The following is a 23,276-nucleotide window of genomic DNA, read 5'->3' as shown; positions in this document are numbered from 1 at the left end:
ACTCATTTTTAAGCACACTGAAAATATGTGCACTGTTGCCACTTATGAACGAGGGAAAGTTTTTCCAAGAGAATTTTATATAGTCATCGTTTCCATAAAATGATTTCAAGATGAATAGTAATAGAAACTAAGGCAATTTTGGCTCTCATGTAATTTGAAAATCATGTTATTTCAGAAGAGTTCTGCCAAACTTCTCTGAATATTTATAAAATTGTTTTCTCAAGAAATGTCAGTTGATCAACAATACGAAATAAACTTTCACTAACCTTCAGATAACTGGGGAGGGAGAGAGGGGAGGGCAAGAAAGGATGAAATAAAAATACAAAAGAAAAGGGAAAATTTGTCCCTTTACCCATGATCCTTAAAATTAAAATGAGATTACATAAGTTAGAATCTCAAAAAATATATGATGAAATTAAAATAATCATATTGACCATTATAAACCAATTTATTACAGTTATTTACCTACCTTCCATGCAGATGGGATGTGTAAAGATCAGAATTTGAGGGGATTAAATGGGTCTAGTTTCATGAAGGCAAAGTTAGGAAAATGATTTTAAAGGAGAAAAGGAGAGGAGAAGTAACAGGATACATGAAAGACAAGGTGGAAGTAAATCAAATTGGTGGAAAAAGAATCATATTTGCTAAATGGATACAGAGTTCGTGACAGGTCATGGATATGATGAGACAGTAATTTAGCTAACACAGAAGAAAGCTAATGAGACTAAAATCTCAATTATTGTTAAAGGAAACTTGTGATTGATGTGCCAGGATAACTACTTACCCTTGGATTGAAGGCCAGCATCTGAGGATCGTTAGGATCTACCACAGAAGGATATGGCTCGAAAATGACAACTTTTCTAGGAGATTCCAATGCAGACCTACACATGGATACTAGTAGATCTACCACCTTGAAATACATACATAAGATAGTTACTATCCTTCAGGTTTTATCAAATGCTTTGCCATTGTCTCTCCCTCTCATGGTAGTTAATTAGGAAAGATTCAGGACGGCTAGCAATCTCTGAAATCTGTCATTTGTGGCTTTAGGTCAAATTTGACGAAACCTGACTATTAATTTAAAGTAACTAATATTTAAAGTTACTTTAATATGTGTTATTTAAAGTAACATATATTAAAGTAACTAATATGTGTTGCTTCCAACTACTCACGTCTTCATATCTGTCTTTAACATGTCTTTGTCATTAACACATACTACGTGCTAACATTGTTGTAGGTTCTGTGGAAAGACAATGAACAAGACAGGTCCTTGAAAAGGTCTCATGAAATTTTCCTTTCAATGGAGAAGATGTGCTGAAAAATCAGTTAAATATATGCTTAAAGACATATAGTGTCTGGTAGTGTTAAATGCTATAAAAATAAAGCTGCCATTAGAGACTTAGGCAGTAGGGGGGACTATTTTAGCGTAGCCAGGAAACTTGGTGACATTTCAACAGAGACCTGAACGAAGTGGGAGATGGAGACGTGACTATCTTGGGAGAAACCATTCCGGGTGAAGGAAACTGCAGAAAGTGAATCTGACATGCCCCAAGGACAGTAAATCTCCTGACACCATCTTACTTCTTCCTACTCTCCTCTGACAAAGGCTATTAATGTCCTCTGATTTGTTAAATAAGATGGCTTTATTCCTACGTGCGTCTGTGACTCCTTCGCACAATTCACTAAGAGGCAAGGCGACATAGCAGTTAAGAGCGTGGCTCCCCTCCCTAGTTCCCAAAAACAACACGCTCTAGCAACTGAATCAAGAAAGCCGATACTGTTTAAACGGAGAGAGCTCATCAGAACGGACCTACCTATAGCGTAAAGACAAGATACTTCATAAGGAAGCAGCTGACTTAATCTTTATAGGGGAAGATATTTCCAGAAAGTTTTGAAACAGGCATTTAAAAAATGCACAGTAAGAGTAGGACAATTTTTGATTCTTATGGTTAACGAGGGGGTATTGTGACCTAATGACTGTAGGGCTCACTATGTTGTGTGTATACTCACAAAACACATCCACCCAATCACAGCATCCAGAATTTCCAGTGACCTAAAATAATTAGCAACACTCAAGCCATCGGGTATAGGATCTATAAATAACACATTCCAAAGTACACAGACATAGATACCCACAGGACTTAGAAAACAGCAGAACTGAAACAGCTAATATGATTCTACCACACTATTCCATTTATGTGTGTGTGTGTGTGTGTGTGTGTGTTTGCAATAAATTGGATTCAAAGCAACAGATAATAATGATAAAGACAAATTAAAACCCTCCTTTTTGTTTTCCTCTCCCATATTCATCCTCCTTCTACCCCAGAAAGATGCACCATAACCCAGATACAAATTGTTTTCAGCATTATCTGGTCTCCTAATATAGTAAAACCCAAGCAAGAATTTCTGAGAAAGAATCATCAGTAACATAAAAGAGCCTTTTTTAAAACTTTTGGGGCCATGAATTGGTACAATCTGGTAAATACCTTAAAAAATTATATGTCACAGTATGCACTTGAAGCTTTGTAAAAATACATACCCTTCATGTATGTATGATCAAATGATCTTTGACAAGGGTGCCAAGACCACTCAGTGGGGAAAAGACAGTCTTTTCTACAAATGAGGGTGGGAAAACTGGATATACGCATGCAGAAGAATGAAGCTGGACCCTTATCTTATACCACACACAAAAATTAAATCAAAATAGAATAAAAATCTAAACATAAAACCTTAAACTGAAAAATTCCTAAAAGAAAACAGGGGGAAGCTTTATGACATTGGATCTGGCAGTGATTTTTTAGATATAGCACCAAAGCCATGGGCAGACAAAAACAAAAATTGGCAATAGGACTATATCAAACTTTTACGCATCAAAGGACAAAATCAAGAGAGTGAAAAAACAACATGGAATGGGAGAAAATATTTGCAAATAATTTATCTGATAAGAGGTTAATAACCAGAATACATAAAGAACTCCTATAACTCAACAATAAAAAATCATATAACTTAATTTTAAAATGGGCAAAAGAACTGAATAGACATTTCTTTTAAGAAGCCATACATACAAATGGCCAAAAAGCATATGAAAAGATACTCAACGTCACTAGTCATCAGAGAAATGCAAATAAAAACCACAATGAGATATCACCTCACAACCATTAGGATGGCTACTATCAAAAAAACAGAAAATAAAAAGTGTTGGTGAGCACATGGAGAAATTTGTACCCTTGTGCATTGTTGATGGGATTGTAAATTGGTGTAACCACTATGGAAAACAGTATGGAGGTTCCTCTAAAAACCTAAAAATAGAAATTCCATATGATCCTGCTGTAAGTGACAATCCCACTTCCGGGTATATATCCAAAAGAATTGAAAGAAGGATCTTGAAGAGATGTTTGCACACCCATGTTCACAACAGCATTATCCACAACAGCCAAGAGGTGAAAACAACCAAAATATCCATTGATGGGTGAATGGATAAACAAAATGTGGTACACACATATAATGAAGTACTATTCACCCTAAAGAAGGAAAAGTCTGTCACCTGTTACAAAATGGACATTGAGGACATTATGCTAAGTGAAATAAGCCAGTCACAAAAAGTCAAATACTATATGCCTACACTTGTGAAGAATCTAAAGTAATCAAATTCACAGAAACAGAAAGTAGAATGGTGGGTAGGGAGAAAATGGGAGTTTTTCAACAGGTATAGAGTTTCAGTTCTGCAAATGGAAAAGTCATGGAAATCTGTTTCACAACAATGTGAATATACTCAACACTACTGAACTGTGCACTTAAAAATGATTAATATAGTAAATTTTACGTTATGTGTTTTTTACCACAACAAGAAAGGCACAAATGGATACAAAATAACCTGAACAATGTTCCCCTTTCAATCAAATACTTTAATTAAAAATCTTGTGCCCAAAGCTTCAAAGCAATCAAAACTACCAAAAAAAGCAAATGCATTGCTTTGCCAATAATTTCACTAGTGGACTTAAGTAAATTATAATGAAAATAATGGATGTAGGGGTAAAGAAGTTAATTAACAGAATATTTTTGTTAATGTATGTCTTAACCTAACTGAAAAGAAACAGTGTAACTACCCTGGCAAAATTCCTTGCTGTCCACCGAAGTTTCATACTCCTTGCTTTCAAGGTATAGGGCTACTACTGCCTGGAAGCAACTGCACTGCAGGGGACATTTCTACCCCTTTTGTTTAAGTCAGGCCGTAAGACTAGTTTTAACCAATGGACGGAAAGTGGAAAGAGGCTGAGCTGATGAAAAAACAGGCGCTCCTTCTCCCTTTTTCTCCCTTCCCCTCTACTATATGCCAGTATTGAAGACAGCGGACTCATGTGATGGACGGAATCCGGTTCCCTCAGTGATCACACAGTTGCCCAACAAACATTCTAACCGAACAGTCGTGTGAGTTAGAAATAAAAGCCTACCATCTTAAGTCACTTTAATTTTATGGTTTATCTGTTATAGGAGTTAGCATTCAGAATCTTTGAACAAAGAAAGGTTTATATTACACTGTTAGGATTTGTACTCTATTTACATATGCTAATTTTTCCACAGAGTAAAATGATGTACAATGTATTCTGGAAAAGAAGTGAATTTAAAATTGTAGACTAATGGCTTTCAAACATTTCAAGAGTAATTCCTTTTATCTTTTCTTTTTTTAAAAAAAAAATTGTATTTGAGAGCCCCAAAACATAAAAGAATAAAATGGAGCTGCTGTTCTGGTTACAGCAGTACTCGGAGGCCTGGAATCCCGGCTGCTGAGACACTCTGATCGCAGCCCAGCCTCCTGCAGATCCCTCTAAAGAATGTTCTTGCAACCTCCAGAGCTCCACAGAGCACCACTAAAAATGCAGGAGTCAACTGATGCAACAAGGCTACAGAGATACAGTTCTTATTTAGAAAAAGAATCCATTTCCATGTAATCTCTAGGATTATAACCAGAATATTGGGGTATCTCCTTTAAAGTGCTGAAAAGAATATTCTGCATTGACTTTGGAGTAGAATCACTAAATTCTCTGAGTTTTTTGGATACTGATCTTTAGAGCTGAATCACTGAATTGATCTGATCGAGTATTTGTGCTCTGTTACTATCATTATATAATCCAAAAGTAATTTCACTTTAAGAACCATTTTTTTTAGAGATGTATCTATAATAAGAGGGAAAAAAGCACCTATTATTCTTTCAACCTAGCCTACTGTTAATATGTTAGTTTTCCTTCTAATCAATTATTCCTTATTTCTAGGCTTTACTTCCTTCCCTTTTCAAATTGTACGAGGGATACTTTACTTCCAGTAAAATGCATAAATATTAACTATACTACTTGAAAAATTATACATATATATACACACATACATATCCATGTAAATACACACGTATGTGCGTATGTACACACACCTGTGTAAAGTTTATTTTTACATAGCTATAAATAGCATATACTAAAGTACCTTTCTTTGAGCAATATTAGTTTCAAGGGATGAGAAAAACGTTACCATTTTTAAAAAGAGATAAAGACTCACCATGGATAGATACATTTGAGAAACCCTCTAAGTATAGGCTAGTCATTTTCTTCAGTTTTAGGCATTCTCAGAGCTTTTAGTATGCAAATTTGTACACATTGGGTATGGGGCAATATGAAGCTGCATTTTTGGAATTTATTTTAATCATGGAATCATTTTTCACATCGCATATGATCAATGTTCTGTTTGTGTTATTTTCATTTATAACTAATTACATCACAAATATGGTCCTTAAAATTTCATCAAGTGGATGCATCTCAGTTTAGTTAATCAGTGAAATAACGACGTTAAGGGAGTCTAAATCCATGAGGCATGGGTCGTCTGTGTTAACTGTTGTACCTTAGTCTAGTGTACGGCCTGTTACATAACAGGCATTTGATACTTACTGTAAGAATGACCAGATGTCTGTTGCATGATCATTCTTCCCACCCATCTTTGTGAATTTTATACAATTCTTTTACATTTAGCTTCCTTTGATTTTTAGTGAGGCTAAGTATTTTCTCATGTTTCTTTACTAACTATAGGTCCATATTTGTGAATTGTGCATTCATTTCCTCTATTAATTTGTGATGATCTTCATGTTTTTTGTCTCAATTTTCATGCGTTTCTATGTAATTAAGTTTGTAGCAAAACATACTTTTTCGTAAGTGTGTTAGCTCTTATTTTTTCAAGTAAAAAATGTGAAGTATGTATGGACTCAGATCTGTTGATATTTTTCTTTATGATTTTTTGTATCTGCATAAATGCATGAATCTGAGGCCCTACCTAGGCTGTGCATGCTCTAGTGTGGGTATAATACTTTTAAACAAAACTATTCTTTAAGCCATTTGGAATTTGTTTTTGCACACAGCATAAAGAGCTAACCTGTTTTCCCCCCCATGTTGCAGGTCATTTGTTCCCACCTTCACTAAACCATTTTTATTTTACAACATGATGTGATACCTCCTTTAATATGTATTAAATGTATTTATAACTTGACCTATTTTGGGGATAATCTGACTTTCTACTCTTTGCCAGTACTATATTTTTTCAAAATATCATAGGATTACATAATATGGTTTTGTATTTGGTTGGTCTAGCCTCACTTAATTAACACTCATTATTTTTTGTTTTCTGTAATTTTTTTCTCATCTATTTATTAGTATTTCAGTCAGGTTCCATAAATGAACAAAAACTAGTTGAAATTTTAATGACATTGCATGAAGTAATAAATTTTGGCATCTTTACAACTGATTTTTTTCCTTTCCAGAAACATGGGATTCTTCTCTACTTTCAAGTTGTTTCTTTGTTTTTATATTCTTCTTCCTATGTCATAAACATTGCTATTGTAAAATTGAATGCTCTCTTTTTATTACATGTTCTGTCCATTATCTTTTCACCTAAGTTTTACAAGTAAATTGGCTTCCATTTTATGGCACTATAACTTTACAAATAAACATTACATAATGCAAGTGCAAGGGTTTCAGTATCTCAATTTCACCATATAAGAAAGGAACGTATTACTTTTCAAACAATTAAAGTCGGTTTAACTTCTCCTCTTGGCAATTGCAAAAGGACAAAAAACACACATTAGATAAAGCTGGCAAAATTTAGTTTCTATCTAGAAATATCAAATGCTGGTTTGCTTTCTTAATCTATCAAGAAACTATCAAAAATTCATCCCAAAGAAGGGTAAAGTTAGCTAGTGGATCAGAATAAACTTTTCAAATCAAAATATAGAATAGTTAGTATCACGTGTTACTACCTGAGCTCCAGTTGCTATTTCATCAGCAGCTTCATTCATTACTCCCAGGGTTTGAAAAGCAAATACACACAGCTCTCGTTCACACACAGTAGGCTACAAAAGAAAGGGGAATCAATTCAACATTTTTTCCCCATCCTCCAATTCCTAAATTAAATGTATGGCATTCTTTATAATAAATAGAAAATGCAAAGTTTTAGAATATTAAAAAGAAAGAAATATTATTTACAATAGCCTAGATGTGGAAGCTACCTAAGTGCCCATTGACAGATGAATGGATAACGATGTGGTATATGTATAAATACAATGGACTATTACTCAGCCATAAAAAAGAACAAAATATTGCCATTTGCAAGAACATGGATGGACCTCGAGGGCATTATGCTAACTGAAATAAATCAAACAGAGAAAGACAAATGCTGTATGATTTCACTTACATGCATCTAAAAAAAGAAACAAATGAACAAACATAACAAGATATAAACAGAGTCATAGATACAGAGAACAAACAGGTGGTTGCCAGAAGGGAGGTAGGTGGTAGGATGAGAGAAATAGGTGAGAGAGATTAGGAGGTACAAACTTCCAGTTACCAAATAAATGAGTCACAGGGATGAAATGTAGAGTGTGGGGAAGGTAGTCAATAATAATGCAGTGTCTTTGTGTGGTGACAGATGGTAACTAGACTTACCATGGTGATCATTTTGTAAGGTATAGAAATTTCAAATCACTATGTTGTGCACAAGGAACTAACGAAGTGTTGTATGTAGGTCAATTATACTTCAAAAACAAACAAATTCATAGTAAAAGAAATCAGATTTGCCGTTACCAGAGGTGGAGGGGTGGGGGGAAGGGGAATTGGAGGAAGGTGGTCAAAAGGTACAAACTTCCAATTATAAGATAAATAACTACTAGGAATATAATGTACAACATAATTAATATAATTAACACTAGTGTATGTGAAAGTTAAGAGAGTAAATCGTAAGAGTTCTCATCACAAGGAAAAAATATTTTTCTCTTGTTATTTTATTTTCCATTAATATGAGATGATGCATATTCACTAACTTATTGTAGTAATCATCTCATGATGCATGTAAGACAAATCATTGTGCTGTACACCTTAAACTTATACAGTGCTGTATGTCACTTATATCTCAATAAAACTGGACGGGGGAAAAGGGAAGAAATATCACTTTAAAGGATTAAATTTCTAAATTTAGGTACAATTAGTAAATAATCATTTACTGATACAGAGTCACAAATATGATTTAAAAATTCATTTTAGTTAGTTTTAGGCACATGGAATGATTTAGCAATAGATGAAAATATCCTTTAATTGGAAAATCCATCTCGCCTGCTTAATACACATTTACACATGAGGTGCACTAAAAAAAAAAACAGATACCTAAGCTGGTGATATACTAACTAAACCACAAAGCTGTGTAAAACAGATATAAAAAGGAGAATTCCATTTCTTCCTAGGTAATTTTCTCTGGAAGAAATAGCATGACTCTGCTTACTTGCTACCCAGCTCTTGAAAGATTGGTTTTGTTGCAAAGACTTTTGACTTCAATAACCTCCTAGAGTCAACAGCACTGAAATATACACTCTGCAATTGCTTTGGAAGAGCTCTCATCTTTCAAATCTGATACAGTGTCATCTGTCTGATTTATCTTATCTCCCAAGTTACATTGCATTAGGTAGCTGATGAGGCCTAACACGATGCAGCCTGTGGTGCCCGGCACAGCAGACAGACGCATTTGTCAGTGCCAGTGCTCTTATGTTCACGCATTTCAGAGGACAGTTTCATCTACTGCTTAACTAGTGGGGAAGGATGGCCCCATTCTGAGCATCCTTTATGATCAGAATAGGCCCACATGGTAGCTTTGCAGACGAAAAGCATGACCAATCACACAAAGATTTCTGATTGACATTCCCCAAAGAGAATTTTCGAAACAAATAAATTGATATATTTCCTTTGTCAGCCTTAAAAGGACAGTTTGATTCTATTTCAGAAACATCAGGAAAAACTACCTATGGTAGGAAACTCATTGGAAAAAGTTCTTCATCCAGCCTCAAGCGATGTATACTGCTGCATATATTTGGATATACTTAGAGCAGACTGTTCAATTTCTACCATTTTTTCTTCTACTTTAGCATCTAACCTATTCTTAATCTATTCTTTCATGTGTATGTGCATGTATGTTTCTTCCTCAACTTCCCCCGCTGACATTGGGTTCTTTCTTTTGTTTACTTTAGGGGAGCATGGTATGGTCTGAAATAATAACATGAACCATTTTATTGCATATTTACTATAGTGTCAAACACTGTATTGGTGTCTGAGGATAGTGAAACTATACACAAACAAGAACCTGGGGAACATAAACCTTGGAAATCATAAAGGGCCATAGGAATTAATATGTGTACTCTACCAGACACCCAAAGTTCACTGAGGAAGTAAACAGAGACACAGAAGGTACTTTGTTTTTGAGAATACTACTGCCAAATAACCATACACTTTTTTATGACTAAAATCCACCAATCCCAAAGCTGAATATCAGGATAAGGCTCATTTAGTATATACGAGTAATGACTGGTTTTTATTTTTTTATTTGAACCCTGGATAATTAATTATACTTACTTTGTGATCATCCTAAAATATATGTATGTATGTATGTGTGTTCACACACATATTCAGGGAATATAAGTAGAAACCACCATTTTGGTACCAAATTGTTGCCTTAAGCAATATAAATGAAAATGAAATAAAATACTCTGCTAAACTAGATTGGAAGATAATTTTTTTGGAAGATAATTTTTTGAAATTTGAATATTCTATCACCACACTTTGTAGCCAATCCTAGGTATTCCTGTGCCACCCTGACTTTGTCTCAAATGATTTTTTACCAATTTCACCCAGACCTCGTGGTCTTTATCTTGGGTAACAAATGCGCAACAACAGTTCAATGTTTTCTCCTGAATTACTATTTCATGCCCCTCCCACATCTGTTTATACTCAAACCTCTAAATCTCCAAATTACATGGACTTACCAGCTGACCCATTATTTTAAATAATAAACCTACGTTCCTAATGTAAAGCTATGGATTAATTACTTTATAGACACTCCTTTTCTTTTCCGCATTTTTTTTTCACTGAAAAGTGGCCTTTCTTCCCATACTCAAATTTGTAAGGCTGATTTCTAGGAATATCCTGTTACTGCAACTGTTTGAAGAAGGAAATCAGGTATGATAGAAAACTTGCTTTTGGGGGGGAGAAAAGAAAGTTTGCTATCATACTGAAAAATTTGAAGTAGAACTACGCATTACATTCTTATAAAAATAATTTTATCTTCCTTTTTTTTTTTTGGTAAGGAAAGTGCTTTATTATGAATTTCTTTGATTATTCGTGGAATAACCTTTTTAGACATGTTCATTAGCATTTGGAATTTCCTCTTATAACGGTTCTTTTTTTTTAATATATTTATTGGAGTATGACTGCTTTACAATGGTGTGTTAGTTTCTGCCTTATAACAAAGTGAATCAGCTATACATATACATATATCCCCATATCTCCTCCCTCTTGCATCTCCCTCCCACCCTCCCTATCCCACCCCTCTAGGTGGTCACAAAGCACAGAGCTGATCTCCCTGTGTTATGCGGTTGCTTCCCACTAGCTATCTATTTTACATTTGGTAGTGTATATATGTCCATGCCACTCTCTCACTTCATCCCAGCTTACTCTTCCCCCTCCCCGTGTCCTCAGGTCCATTCTCTATGACTGCGTCTTTATTCCTGTCCTGCCCCTAGGTTCTTTAGAACCATTTTTTTTTTTTTTTAGATTCCATATATATGTTAGCATACTGTATTTGTTTTTCTCTTTCTGATTTACTTCACTCTGTATGACAGACTCTAGGTCCATCCACCTCACTGCCAATAACTCAATTTCGTTTCTTTTAATGGCCGAGTAATATTCCATTGTATATATGTGCCACATCTTCTTTATCCATTTGTCTGTCGATGGACACTTAGGTTGCTTCCATGTCCTGGCTATTGTAAATAGAGCTGCAATGAACATTGTGGTACATGACTCTTTTGGAATTATGGTCTTCTCAGGGTATATGCCCAGTAGTGGGATTGCTGGGTCGTATGGTAGTTCTATTTTTAGTTTTTTAAGGAACCTCCATACTGTTCTCCATAGTGGCTGTATCAATTTACATTCCCACCAACAGTGCAAGAGCGTTCCCTTTTCTCCACACCCTCTCCAGCATTTCTTGTTTGTAGATGTTTTGATGATGGCCATTCTGACTGCTATGAGGTGATACCTCACTGTAGTTTTGATTTGCATTTCTCTAATGATTAGTGATGTTGAGCATCCTTTCATGTGTTTGTTGGCAATCTGTATACCTTCTTTGGAGAAATGTCTATTTAGGTCTTCTGCCCATTTCTGGATTGGGTTGTTTGTTTTTTTGATATTGAGCTGCATGAGCTGCTTGTAAATTTTGGAGATTAATCCTTTGTCAGTTGCTTCATTTGCAAATATTTTCTCCCATTCTGAGGGTTGTCTTTTCATCTTGTTTATGTTTTCCTTTTCATTAGGTCCCATTTGTTTACTTTCATTTTTATTTCCATTTCTCTAGGAGGTGCGTCAAAAAGGATCTTGCTGTGATTCATGTCATAGAGTGTTCTGCCTATGTTTCTTCCTTTCTTTTTAAAATAGCAACTATGGAGGTAGTAATATTGTGAATAATTTATGTACTATACTAACACCATACTAAGTAAATGCCAGTGAATTTTTAAAGTAACAATGTTATATCTATCAATCATTTTTTATTAGAACATTCTATAGAGTATTCAAGATATAAATGAGTTTAATTTTGAGATAACAATTTGTCAACTAGTTTTTGTAGAGCACTGATCCTCTCCCAGATCCTTTCCCACGTTTATCCACATTTTATTTGAAAGGAGTTCAAAATGTCAACACAAGATGGCGTACTAAAAGAAAGTTCTCAAATTGTAAGTAATCAAGATTAGATGTCTCACAGAAAGGACATCCTATTCAAGGAAAGAAACTGATTCATTTTTCCTTAATAAAATATGCAGTTATACTGTAATTAGCATTCTCCCGCCTTGAGCCGACTGCCAGCCAATACCGTGCTCCCAACAAATTCTGCTATAACTATATCATTTGCACAGAAAACTCCAGCATCAATTCAAAATAAAATGTAGTCATTGAACAGCTATCGCTGGATAAGTGAAATTGTGTGTTTTATTAAACATACTTTAATACAAAGTATGTATGCCTAAATATCACCCAAAATGTACATTATTTACTAATTTGAGTTTACAATAAATCTATTAGTTTCAATTTATAAAATATTATCTATTCTTTTTTTTTTTTTTTTTTTTTTTTAAATTATTTGTTTTTATTTATTTATTTATGGCTGTGCTGGGTCTCCGTCTCTGCGCGAGGGCCTTCTCCAGTTGCGGCAAGTGGGGACCACTCTTCATCGCGGTGCGCGGGCCTCTCACTATCGCGGCCTCCCTTGTGGCGGAGCACAGGCTCCAGACGCGCAGGCTCAGTAATTGTGGCTCACGGGCCCAGCTGCTCTGCGGCACGTGGGATCCTCCCAGACCAGGACTCGAACCCGTATCCCCTGCACTGGCAGGCAGACTCTCAACCACTGCGCCACCAGGGAAGCCCTATCTATTCTTAATGTTATACTATTATATTGCCTTCAAACAATTAGTCCCTATAACGTAAACTGCAAAACCATGGCAAGTCCCTCCTGCCATGACACGTAACATACATAATATATCTGCAATATAATATTCATTATGCACCATTTAAAAACATGGGGAACTTTATATGTCCCTAAGTTAAGATTCATTTTAGAAATTTTTAAGCTAAGATGAATACATTTTTAATTTTATTTGAATCAAAGCAATTTAAATGTGAGCAGTAAAAACATGTTTCCAAAAAATGGCTTTAAGCCCTAAAGAATATTTTAGAACCTAACTGCACTTTAGAAACTTTGTGTTTTCAATGAATTTAAATTACTTCCTACTGAAAATAGAAATGACATAACTCAAGAGAATCTAGCTATGTATTTATATATAGCACAGTGTAGGTGAGTGGTTTTCAAACCTTTTTTTGCCATGGTCTTTTTTTTCAAACAAAATATTTCATGTAAGCCCAATACATAAAACAGATAAAAGTGGATACTGTTCCAGTTGGAGCATATGTGCACAGTTCAGTTCTCCTAGCTATAAAACAGGGATAAAATCAGATCTAGTTCACCAGGTTGATAAAAGGACTAAGTGAGAAAGAGAACCAAGTGAGATATGTTTTATAAAATCTCCTTGAGGTATAGAGAGCTGTTTAAATATTAACAGTATTAGGTAACCTGGATAAGCTGTCTCTTCTACTTGTTTCAACCCAATGTATATACAAAAATTAGTGTTTAATAAGAATTTTCATTGAGGCATATCATGAAGTGGTATTTTTTTTTCATACCCGTGGTTTATCAAAACTCTTAATTTGTTGCTACACTATTTCTTGCTAAAAAAGAAATGAACAATGTAAATACAACTTCACAATTTAAAAACAAGTGTTGAAAACATATGAGAATAATTAAGAGTATCTAGTGGAAACACAAAACCTACATGACTTTAATTCTCTGTGTTTCCAGTTTTATAGTCAGTACTTTGGGTGCTTTTCATGGTTTGGAAGAGAGACACATTTGGGGTAGGGAAAGATTTACTGTCCATTAAGAAAGACAGGAATCCCACAGAGGTCAAGACAGATCCACAATAAGATAGGATCAGGCCTGGTTAGGCCCCAATATACATGGTGATCCCTATTGTCCTATAAAACTAAAGTTGTTTGAACATTAAAACCAATTTCTGCTCAATTTGGATGTAAAAATAATTATATTTTTGAACTGAAAGTTTTTTGGCATAATTATTTAGTTTAGCCTGTATTTCAGAACTTGAAATGTTAACTTCTATGAAATGCATTGAGGGGGAGCAGGGAGAAAATAGGCTATGCTTTTTCATCCATTTTTTAACATCAGACCTAAATACAAGAAGACCTACCTGTTTTCCTCAAGGTAAAATGGGACATATCCAGGTTGACCCACACACTCAGTTTCCCAAAAAATGGTCATGGGAGTGCCTTATACTATGACCAAATTATAGCTGGGTATTGTTAATTTTCACTCTGAAAATAAGAACCTTAGTTACAAACATTTGTCTATGGTCCACAGCAAGGTTTCTCTGACCTTGCTTTAGTAGGAAAGAGCATTATTCTCAAGAGGTGACAGTAGAATCTCAGGCCTGATAATCCAGAGCAAGTAATGTGGGACATTTTCACACAGCAGGAGAAGAAAATGAAATCATAATTCCCACATCACATATTGATGCGAGAAACAGGAAAGTCTGTTAACCAGGGACACAGCGAATGAGCCTCCAGTATCACTGACAAAGTTCCAACTTTGTAGGGATACTAAGCCACGCAACCACACGAGTGGTTTTATCCAACAGGATTCAGCAGCTCATGTACAGGGTTCAAAGAAGAAGACAAACACCTGCATTGATCCAAGAATTGGGTGTTTAAGGTGACTCTAACAAAAAGACAAGGGCACTAGGAATTTATAGGCTGATGAAAGCAGTGGTGATTTTGGCAGTAAATCCTTGTTTTCTTGTTTTGCGAACACACTTGAAGACCAAAATCAACATTTTAAAGCATCTCCAAAACAGTCTAGTGCATTAACACTCTAGCTGATTCCAAAACAGAGAACCAGTGGTTTGGTTTTCTGATCACAATGCAGACTGTACTGCCGAACTGAAATTCTGGGACTCTGAACAACCCTTCTGATAATGTGAGTTTTATGCAGATCCACAGTATTACATGTCAGGACTCACACCTGAGAGTGATATTTATAACCTTTATAAACAAAAGACAAAATCAGAGCATTGTGGTATTTCTAAATAAGTAGTTTAGTTCTTCATGTTGCGAAAGTGTGACATGCTTACCTAGACCTCTGAGTAAAGTGGCAGAACAGGAAAGCAGTGAGTAAAATTTTAGGACTTTTGGGAAATAGGGGTAAAAGGGGACTTATGTCATTTAAAAAACAATCAGGCTTGAAGAAAAGAGACAAAACATAAGAAACAATTTGAATTTTGACAGAGAAAGATCTAACAAACGTAATAAACATTAGGCAGAGAAATCTATAGAAATAGAGTTTTATCTAACCTATTTAATCATCCTATGGGGCTATGACTTATCCTCTTTATAGCTCGAGGATTTATTGCAGTTTTTAATGTGTTATATGGGCTGAATATTATATTTGTAATAATTGTGATACCTTATTGAAATTATATACTATGTACATTATTGAAATTATAGTAAAACATATTGTGATGTAAATATAAGAGAGAGAGAGAAAAAATGAATGTATACCTGATTTAGGTGAAATATCTGTTTAACAGAACCAGGAGGTAGTTTTGTTTACTTTTCTTCCTTTGAATATGAGATGTTTCTCTATTTTCATTTCCTGATCTGATTTCATAGGTCACTTATCTTACTATTTAAGAAACCAAAGTAAGTTTTCTGATTTCCTTAGATATCAGTCTGAACTGAAGCAACATAAAACCACCTGATAACTAGATATATTTATTTAGAAAACGTTTTTTCTCTTGTTTACAAAAGCATTTCCATTTCTAGAAAGAGACAGCAAACTTCACTGGTGCAGAAAGATAAAGTAAAACAGAACTTGAAGCAAGGTAAAGGGAATACTAACATCAACTATGATATTTCTATCACCTATTATAGGAATGAACTGCCAGTAATTAAACCGTAAAGAGCAAACTCCCAACAACATGTGTGGTAAATTTCCAGGACATAAAAGTAGTCAATTCAAGCACATGAGTCAAGAGTAGCATCATGATTAAGAACCGTGGCCTTGGTGCCATTCTGCCAGGGTTTGAATCCTGTCCCTATTACCTACTAGCGGTGTGACATAAAAAAAATTAGTTTTCCTCATCTATAGAGCAGGGACAGTATTAATACCTGTCTAATAGGGTTATTATGAGGATTAAATACGATAATCCATATAAGGCACTTCAAAAACATGATTACATAAAAAGCACTCAAAAAGCTTATGCCATTAATAACATTACTATTATCTACGGCAAGGAAAATGTCATTGCCATGGATCAAGAAATAAATCAAGATCCACAGATGCACAATGACAAAGTAACAATAGGCCTCCTTAATGGGATAAATTGACATGGTTAAAGGATCCTCTCTCCTCTCATCATAACTATACCTTTCCCTGTATTGACTAAAAAATAACAATCTTGCACAAATATTTAGTAAATTCTGATTTAGTTAAGTTGGGTTTCAGAAAAATAATATATCTCTTTGAGAGGAATAACTGACTGTCAAAAAACAGCATATGGGTGGCAAGAAAAATCTCTTTTATATGTTTCCCATAAACAAATAAAATGAAACAAATATATCATAAAGCCTGACAGTGGTTATGGCCATAAATGGATATTACATATGTTTTTTAAAGTATAAGTCTTGAAATACAAAAAAGTTCTAATAAAATTACCTGTTTCTAGGCTTTGCAATTCATCTTTTCAAACATATATTTCTAAGGACAGGACAAATCTCTCTTAAAAAGTGCAACAGATTCTAGTATGGAGCGTTATACTCATAAAGCCTTCAATAAATGTTTGTGATGCAGTTTTGAAGTCAGACAAAATCAGGTTCAAAGTTCAGCTTCCACTCATACAGCTGGGTGATGCTAAATAAATTACCTAACTTCTTTGAATCTTAACCCCCTTATTTGCACCATGGGCACAAAAATACCTAAACCACAGAGTTTTGTGAAAATCAAACAAGGAAGCAGTATGCAAAATGTCTACACAGGGTGCCTGGCACACAGTGCTCAAGTCATCTGCAAACAGATTGCTTCAGTTTTTCCTGTCCAATACGGATACATTCTATTATTCTTCTCTTCTTAATTGCCTGGCTAGAACCTCCGGTACAATGTTGATTAGAAGTGGCAACAGCATCAAAAAGAATAAACTACTTAAAGATAAATTTATCCAAGGATGTGCAAGACTTGAACACTGAAACTAAAAAACAGTGTAAAAAGAAATTTTAAAAGATCTAGATAAATGGAAGGATACTCTGCATTCGTGGATTGGAAGGATTAATATTAAGATGGCAATACTTCCCAAACTGACCTACAGACCCAAAGCAAACCCTATCAAAATTCCATCTGCCTTTTTGGCAGATAAGCTGACCCTAGAATTCATATGGAAATGCAAGGGATCCAAACAGTGAAAGCAATATTATAAAAAAAAAAGTTGGAGGACTCACGCTTCTTGATTTCAAACTCACTACAAAGCTACAGTTAATCAAGACAGTATAGTACAGGTATAAGGACTGACATACGAATCAGTGGAGTCAAATTAAGAGTTGACCAGTAAATCAAAACATCTATGGTCAAATCATTTTCAACAAGAGAGAGACAAGATCATTTAATTGGGGAAGAAGAGTCTTTTCAACAAATGGTGCTTAGACAACTAGATAGCTACATGCAAGAGAATGAATTTGGACAACAACCTCACACCATAAGCAAAAATTAACTCAAAAAGGATCAATGTCTTAAATGTAAGATATAAACTATAAACTCTTAGAAGGAAACATAGGTGCAAATCTTTGTGACCTTGGATTAGGCAATGGTTCAACTGAAATTTGAATTCCATTAGAATTAAAAATTTGTGTGTCACAGGACACTATCAAGAAAAAGAAAATAGGAGAAAATATTTGCAAATCATATCTCTAACAATGATCTAGTATTCAGAATATACAAAGAACTCTTACAACTCACTAAAGACAAATAACCCAAATAAAAAATGGGCAAAGGATTTACACAGACATTTCTCCAAAGAAGATATACAAATAGCCAATAAGCACATGAAGAGATGCTCAAATCAATAGTCATTAGGGAAGGGCAAATCAAAATCACAATGAGATACCACTTCATGAATGCTAGGATGGCTATAACTGGGGAAAAAAAGAGGCAAATAACAAGCGCTGGTGAAGATGTGGACAAACTGGAACCATCATACACTGCTGGTAGGAATATACAGTGGTACAGCTACTGTCAAAAATAGTTCGGTAGTTCCTGAAACAGTTAAGTAGCGTTAACATATGTCCCAGCGATTCCATTAACTGAAGAATGGATGAACAAAAGTCACATATCCATATAATGTAGTCTTATTCCACCATAAAAAGGAATAAAGTTCTGAGACATGTTACACAGATGAACCTCGAAAACATTTTACTAAGTGAAAGAAGCCAGAAACAAATGGCCACATAATGTATAACTTATATTTAATGTCCCTTTATATGAAATGTCTAAAACAGGCAAATTCATAGAGACAGAAAATATATTAGTGGTTGCCAGGAGATGAGGTGAGGGGAAAATTGGGAGTGATTACTAACATGCATAGGGTTTCTTTTTTGGGGTAATAGAAATGTTCTAGAATTAGGAGTAACAGTTGCACAACACTGTGAATGTAATAAAAACCACTGAATTGTACACATTCAAATAGTGAATTGTATATTTATACAAATTTTATCTCAATAAAAAAATGGCAAAAAAAACTTTTGAATTGGATAATTCTCCCCAAAAATACCACTTATACTTTGATTCTTATTTCCGTACTCCCTTAACAATGTCACAAATGTGTCAGTGAGCTGGCATTTTTTTGAAATCTTTACTCTAATTCTCCAGATTCTACTATATACCTCTTCTAACTGGAACAAGGACTAACTTCTACTCTCTGTATTAACTATCTTTAAATTGTGCTGTTTTGAAAAAATAGTGTTTACAAGTTTACATATATATATATACATATTGATATGGATGGATATAGAGATAGATGAATAGACACTGAAGTGATAAATAAGCACAGGTGAGAAATAAGAAACATTTTGCTAATATGAAACAGCTTGATCTTTCACAGACTCCTTCAGAAATAGTGACTCATTTGTCAAAATTACATGACTTTGTGTATTTTGTAATTGGCTCAATAGAGAGTATTTACTGTAAATGCAGTTATTTACTTATTTATTTTTATATCTTAACCCTCTTCATTTATATTCTAAACTGACATGCCACCAATGAGGACTTACCCTAAGCATGGGGCCATTTTGAAACACATGTGGCTCGTCACAAACCACACAGTATTCATTCAACACAGGGATCCGCTGTTCAGCAAACTCAATTGTCTGAATAAGACAATAAAGAGAAAGAACTAAGTCAAGTTCATGCAGGATTTGAAAACCCATTAAAGGCTAAACTGTCTCTACAACGGATGGAGGCTTGGCTCATACCTGCACTAGGAAGCCACGGTCTCGTATTGGAATACATTTGGCACCATTTGGCTATAAAAAGCAAAGTAGAAGAAAATAATTTTTTCACTAGGAAAATATGTAAATTATAGCCTTTTACTTTTGCAACAGTGAATACAGATGTGATCTAAGATCACCTGTAATGTAAATTAAATCACTGATTATGACATCGAGATTTTAGAATTTCTTATAATGCCCTTTCCTCCATTACTATTGCAATCTTTGTTTAAACTAAATGAGCAGCATTCTTAATTTCTGATCTTCTAATAAAAATGAGTGGCATCTTTAAACGATCACAAAAACTCGTTGCCTCTATTACTCATCACTGATTGCTCCCACTTCCTCATTTAGATGATTTCAATCTCATTTTACAATCAGATAGAATTATTTCTCCAAGGACGTACTAGACAGCTGCTTGCTGTAAGAGGTACAATACTAAACTACTGTATTAGGCTTAACCATACAGGAGGACATTAAGACATTTTCTTTTACAGAATATCCGAAATTATCTTTCTTAGGTGAAACTAACCATCGGTAACTTTCTACTATGTAACTCTGACATAATTACTTTTCTATATGTCTTTAATACTTAGTTTTGAGAAGAAATGGGCTTTGGGGATATCCACCTAAAATTACCAACATACTCATATACATTTTCTTAACACAAATAAAATTTCATGGTATAATTTACAATGTAATTTTAGAAATAAATCTATATAAGAACACCACAACTTTCTGAAAATGTATCCTCTTATTTTTTTTCAGTTTCATCTATTGCTTGGTATTGCTCTGTATTAATAGTTAAAGAGTTAAATACGTTCCTCCCTAACACACACACACACACAAATTTACTAAAAGCAAACAAAACTTTTGGTCAATTATTTTATGTAATTAATATACATAAGATAGGTCTGTTTCTTTATCTGAAACTGGCTATAATGCTGATTACTCTAGAGGTAAACTTTGTGTAAGACTGACTCCCAATAAATACCACCCAAAGTACTTAAGCTTTAATACAGTCACCTCCCAGGCCCATCTCCCCACGCAAAACAGCTTCAGGACAAAGTGACTTCAGTTTCATAAAGTAGACACTGAGAGCAGCTTTAAGTGAGGCTCTGGGATACAGCTGTAACTGTCACTTCTCTCCACAAGTTCACGGGCAAAGTTGTCCTCTTATATACAACAGGAAGGACACCACTCTTAATTATGAGAAATAAATAAATAAATAAAATAAAACATCAACAATTTTTATTCTAAAAAAAAATTATTAGACCAACTCTGAGCTCCACTACTCTTGTGAGAAAACTAGAGATTAGATAAACCTACTTAATAAAACATTAAAAATGCTATGCTTGCTTAAAAGGACAGGCTTTGTGAATCCAATGGACTTCCTTCCACTTTTAGTAGCATTCATTCCCGTGACAGGACTCTGGACTAGACCTCAAATTGACGGCCACGTTTATTTCTTCAGAATCAAAACGAACATTCCAGTACCAGTTGCAAATGTCTGGTATGCAAAATAACATCCAAAAGAAAAAAAATTGTAAATTTTAAAAAACAAAAAACAAAATTGTGCTTCTTTCCTTTACCAGATCTTACAAAACAAACTAACGAAACCCTCTACTGCCCCTTAGCTGACATTTAAGAACTCAAGATGAAAATGTGTACGCACAGCAGGCTGGGAAGATGAAGATGATGATGGTGTTAAGATACCAATGAGCCCTGAGGTAAGAGAGAGCCTCCGGCCCTCTGCGTTGGGTTCCTTGAAAAGCTCCGTTTTGGATGACTTGGGGGCGCTGGAGTAAGACTTGCTGAGCAACTTGTGATTCTTGAGTCCATACAATTCTTCCATTTTGAGGTTACTGGAATAAGACCTGCTTAACAGTTTGTGAGGCTTCAGGCTGGCGTTGTGCTCACAGCGCGGGTCTCCAGAACAAGAGCGAGTCAAGAGTTTGTGTGACTTGAGAGCGAGGCAGTCCTCCTGCTTGACGGCTGCAGGGCAGGGACGGTTCAAGAGTTTGTGCGACTTAATGGTCGTCACCGCCTGCTCAGCCCGGGGGTCGCTGGACAGCGAGCGACCGAAGGTCCTGTGTGGTTTCGGGGCGCACACGTCCTCCGTCTTGACTGTGCTGGAGCAAGTCCTCCGCAGCAGCTTATGCGTCTTGGAGATCCCGTCTTGCTCCGATTTCAGTTTGGATTTGCTTTTTCCACAACCAGGGGGGGGATAACTTGGCGACCTTCAAAATGCAACAATTAACAGGGCAAATCGTGAGCGCAACAGACCATGCAGAACACTTGTCGGGCTCAATCAACTCAGCTCTGCTGCAGATACCATGTCTTTTTAAGCCAGCTTATCCAGCCAAAATTGAAACCAAATATGTATGGAAAGATCACAGGGACTGAATGCTATGTTTCCTGGAAAGCAAAGAAGGTTTGTCCAGTTTGTTTGTGTTTTTTTTTCCCCTCCTACCTATCCCAGAGCCCTATAAACGACTAATTTTGGTAGGGAAAACTCTATGTGATTAGAAACCAAAAAATGTAATTTTAGTAAATGTATCCCATGTAAAGGAAACACAAACTCAAAACACAGAAATGAGTATCTGTGTTTTTTGATGGAATGGATGTAACTTGGTCTGTTCTTTAAAGTCATAAAGAAAATAAACAGATGCCAACACTGTAGCAGGAATGCTTTGAATTAAATAACCATGGAATATCACAGGTGCAGCGTTTAGTAAGACGATGGAAAGACGTCTGGTTACCCACCTGCGCAAGGTAGAAAATAGATGCAGGGGAGACTTCACTTTCTTCTCTGACAGCTTCTTATTGTGCAGGCAACTGGATTTTTCTTTGCTCTGTTTCCACTGCTGTGTAACAAATGTCTGCATGATTCTGTCAAACCAAAGGTAAGTTTGTTATCACAGTTCCAAGGTAATTTAATATCAGATTTCTGTATGGATTATGTAGAGAATGCATTTATCAAAGGAAAATAAATGCATGGTAATTAGGCGGAGTTTAATTTTGAACCATACAAGATGTCTTCTTGCGTAGGAAAGCATCCTATAGAAAATTTCTATGATTTTACTGTGTTACAATTAATAATTAATTAATTACTGTGACATAATTAAAATACAAACGATTAAGAAGTTGATAAAAGAATAAGGATATAAAGAGATTTATAAGGATGGCCTTTAGGATCAACACCTTTAGCTGAGGTGGCAAAAGAAAAGTCTGAATTATTTTGCTGGTGCTAGCAACACAGGTTTTAAAAAATGTTTTCTTAGTAATTATGATTTATTAAGATACAAGTAAAGTTCTTTTCCTTCTCCTTGATTTGCTTATGTATTTTTCTTCATAAAAAGGAAAACAAAATAAAACTACAAAATCGTAAACAAAAATAAGCCATGCAAAATTGACTCTGGAGAATTAGGAGGTCAGCAAGTTTTACGTTCAGCACAGCCGCCATTCACTTTAAAATGTGCTGGTTTTTTAAAAGATGGTGAGCCTCTAAGAAGTTTTAGTTCCTATCCTAAGGCAGGAATTTGGTAACTTCTGATCTCA

At 35.1% G+C, this 23,276-nt stretch overlaps 1 protein-coding gene across 2 annotated transcripts in view; it reads right to left on the bottom strand.

Moving 5' to 3' along the window:
• Positions 1-23,276, bottom strand: part of PARP8 (poly(ADP-ribose) polymerase family member 8) — a 168,459-nt gene that overhangs the window by 23,674 nt on the left and 121,509 nt on the right. For both annotated transcript variants that reach the window (XM_068535326.1, XM_068535328.1), the window contains exons 12-17: positions 22,482-22,607; positions 21,391-21,955; positions 19,701-19,751; positions 19,500-19,595; positions 7,289-7,381; positions 785-910 (exon numbers count right to left, since the gene is read on the bottom strand). In XM_068535326.1, coding sequence (XP_068391427.1) covers positions 785-910; positions 7,289-7,381; positions 19,500-19,595; positions 19,701-19,751; positions 21,391-21,955; positions 22,482-22,607 — 1,057 coding nt within the window. The remainder of the gene's footprint in view (positions 1-784; positions 911-7,288; positions 7,382-19,499; positions 19,596-19,700; positions 19,752-21,390; positions 21,956-22,481; positions 22,608-23,276) is intronic.

This window comes from Eschrichtius robustus, chromosome 2 (genome assembly GCF_028021215.1).
Source record: "Eschrichtius robustus isolate mEscRob2 chromosome 2, mEscRob2.pri, whole genome shotgun sequence".
In the NCBI taxonomy this organism is placed as follows: Eukaryota; Metazoa; Chordata; class Mammalia; order Artiodactyla; family Eschrichtiidae; genus Eschrichtius; species Eschrichtius robustus.
The sequence above is the reverse complement of the archived record's forward strand: the minus strand, read 5'-3'. Positions and strand labels throughout refer to the sequence as shown.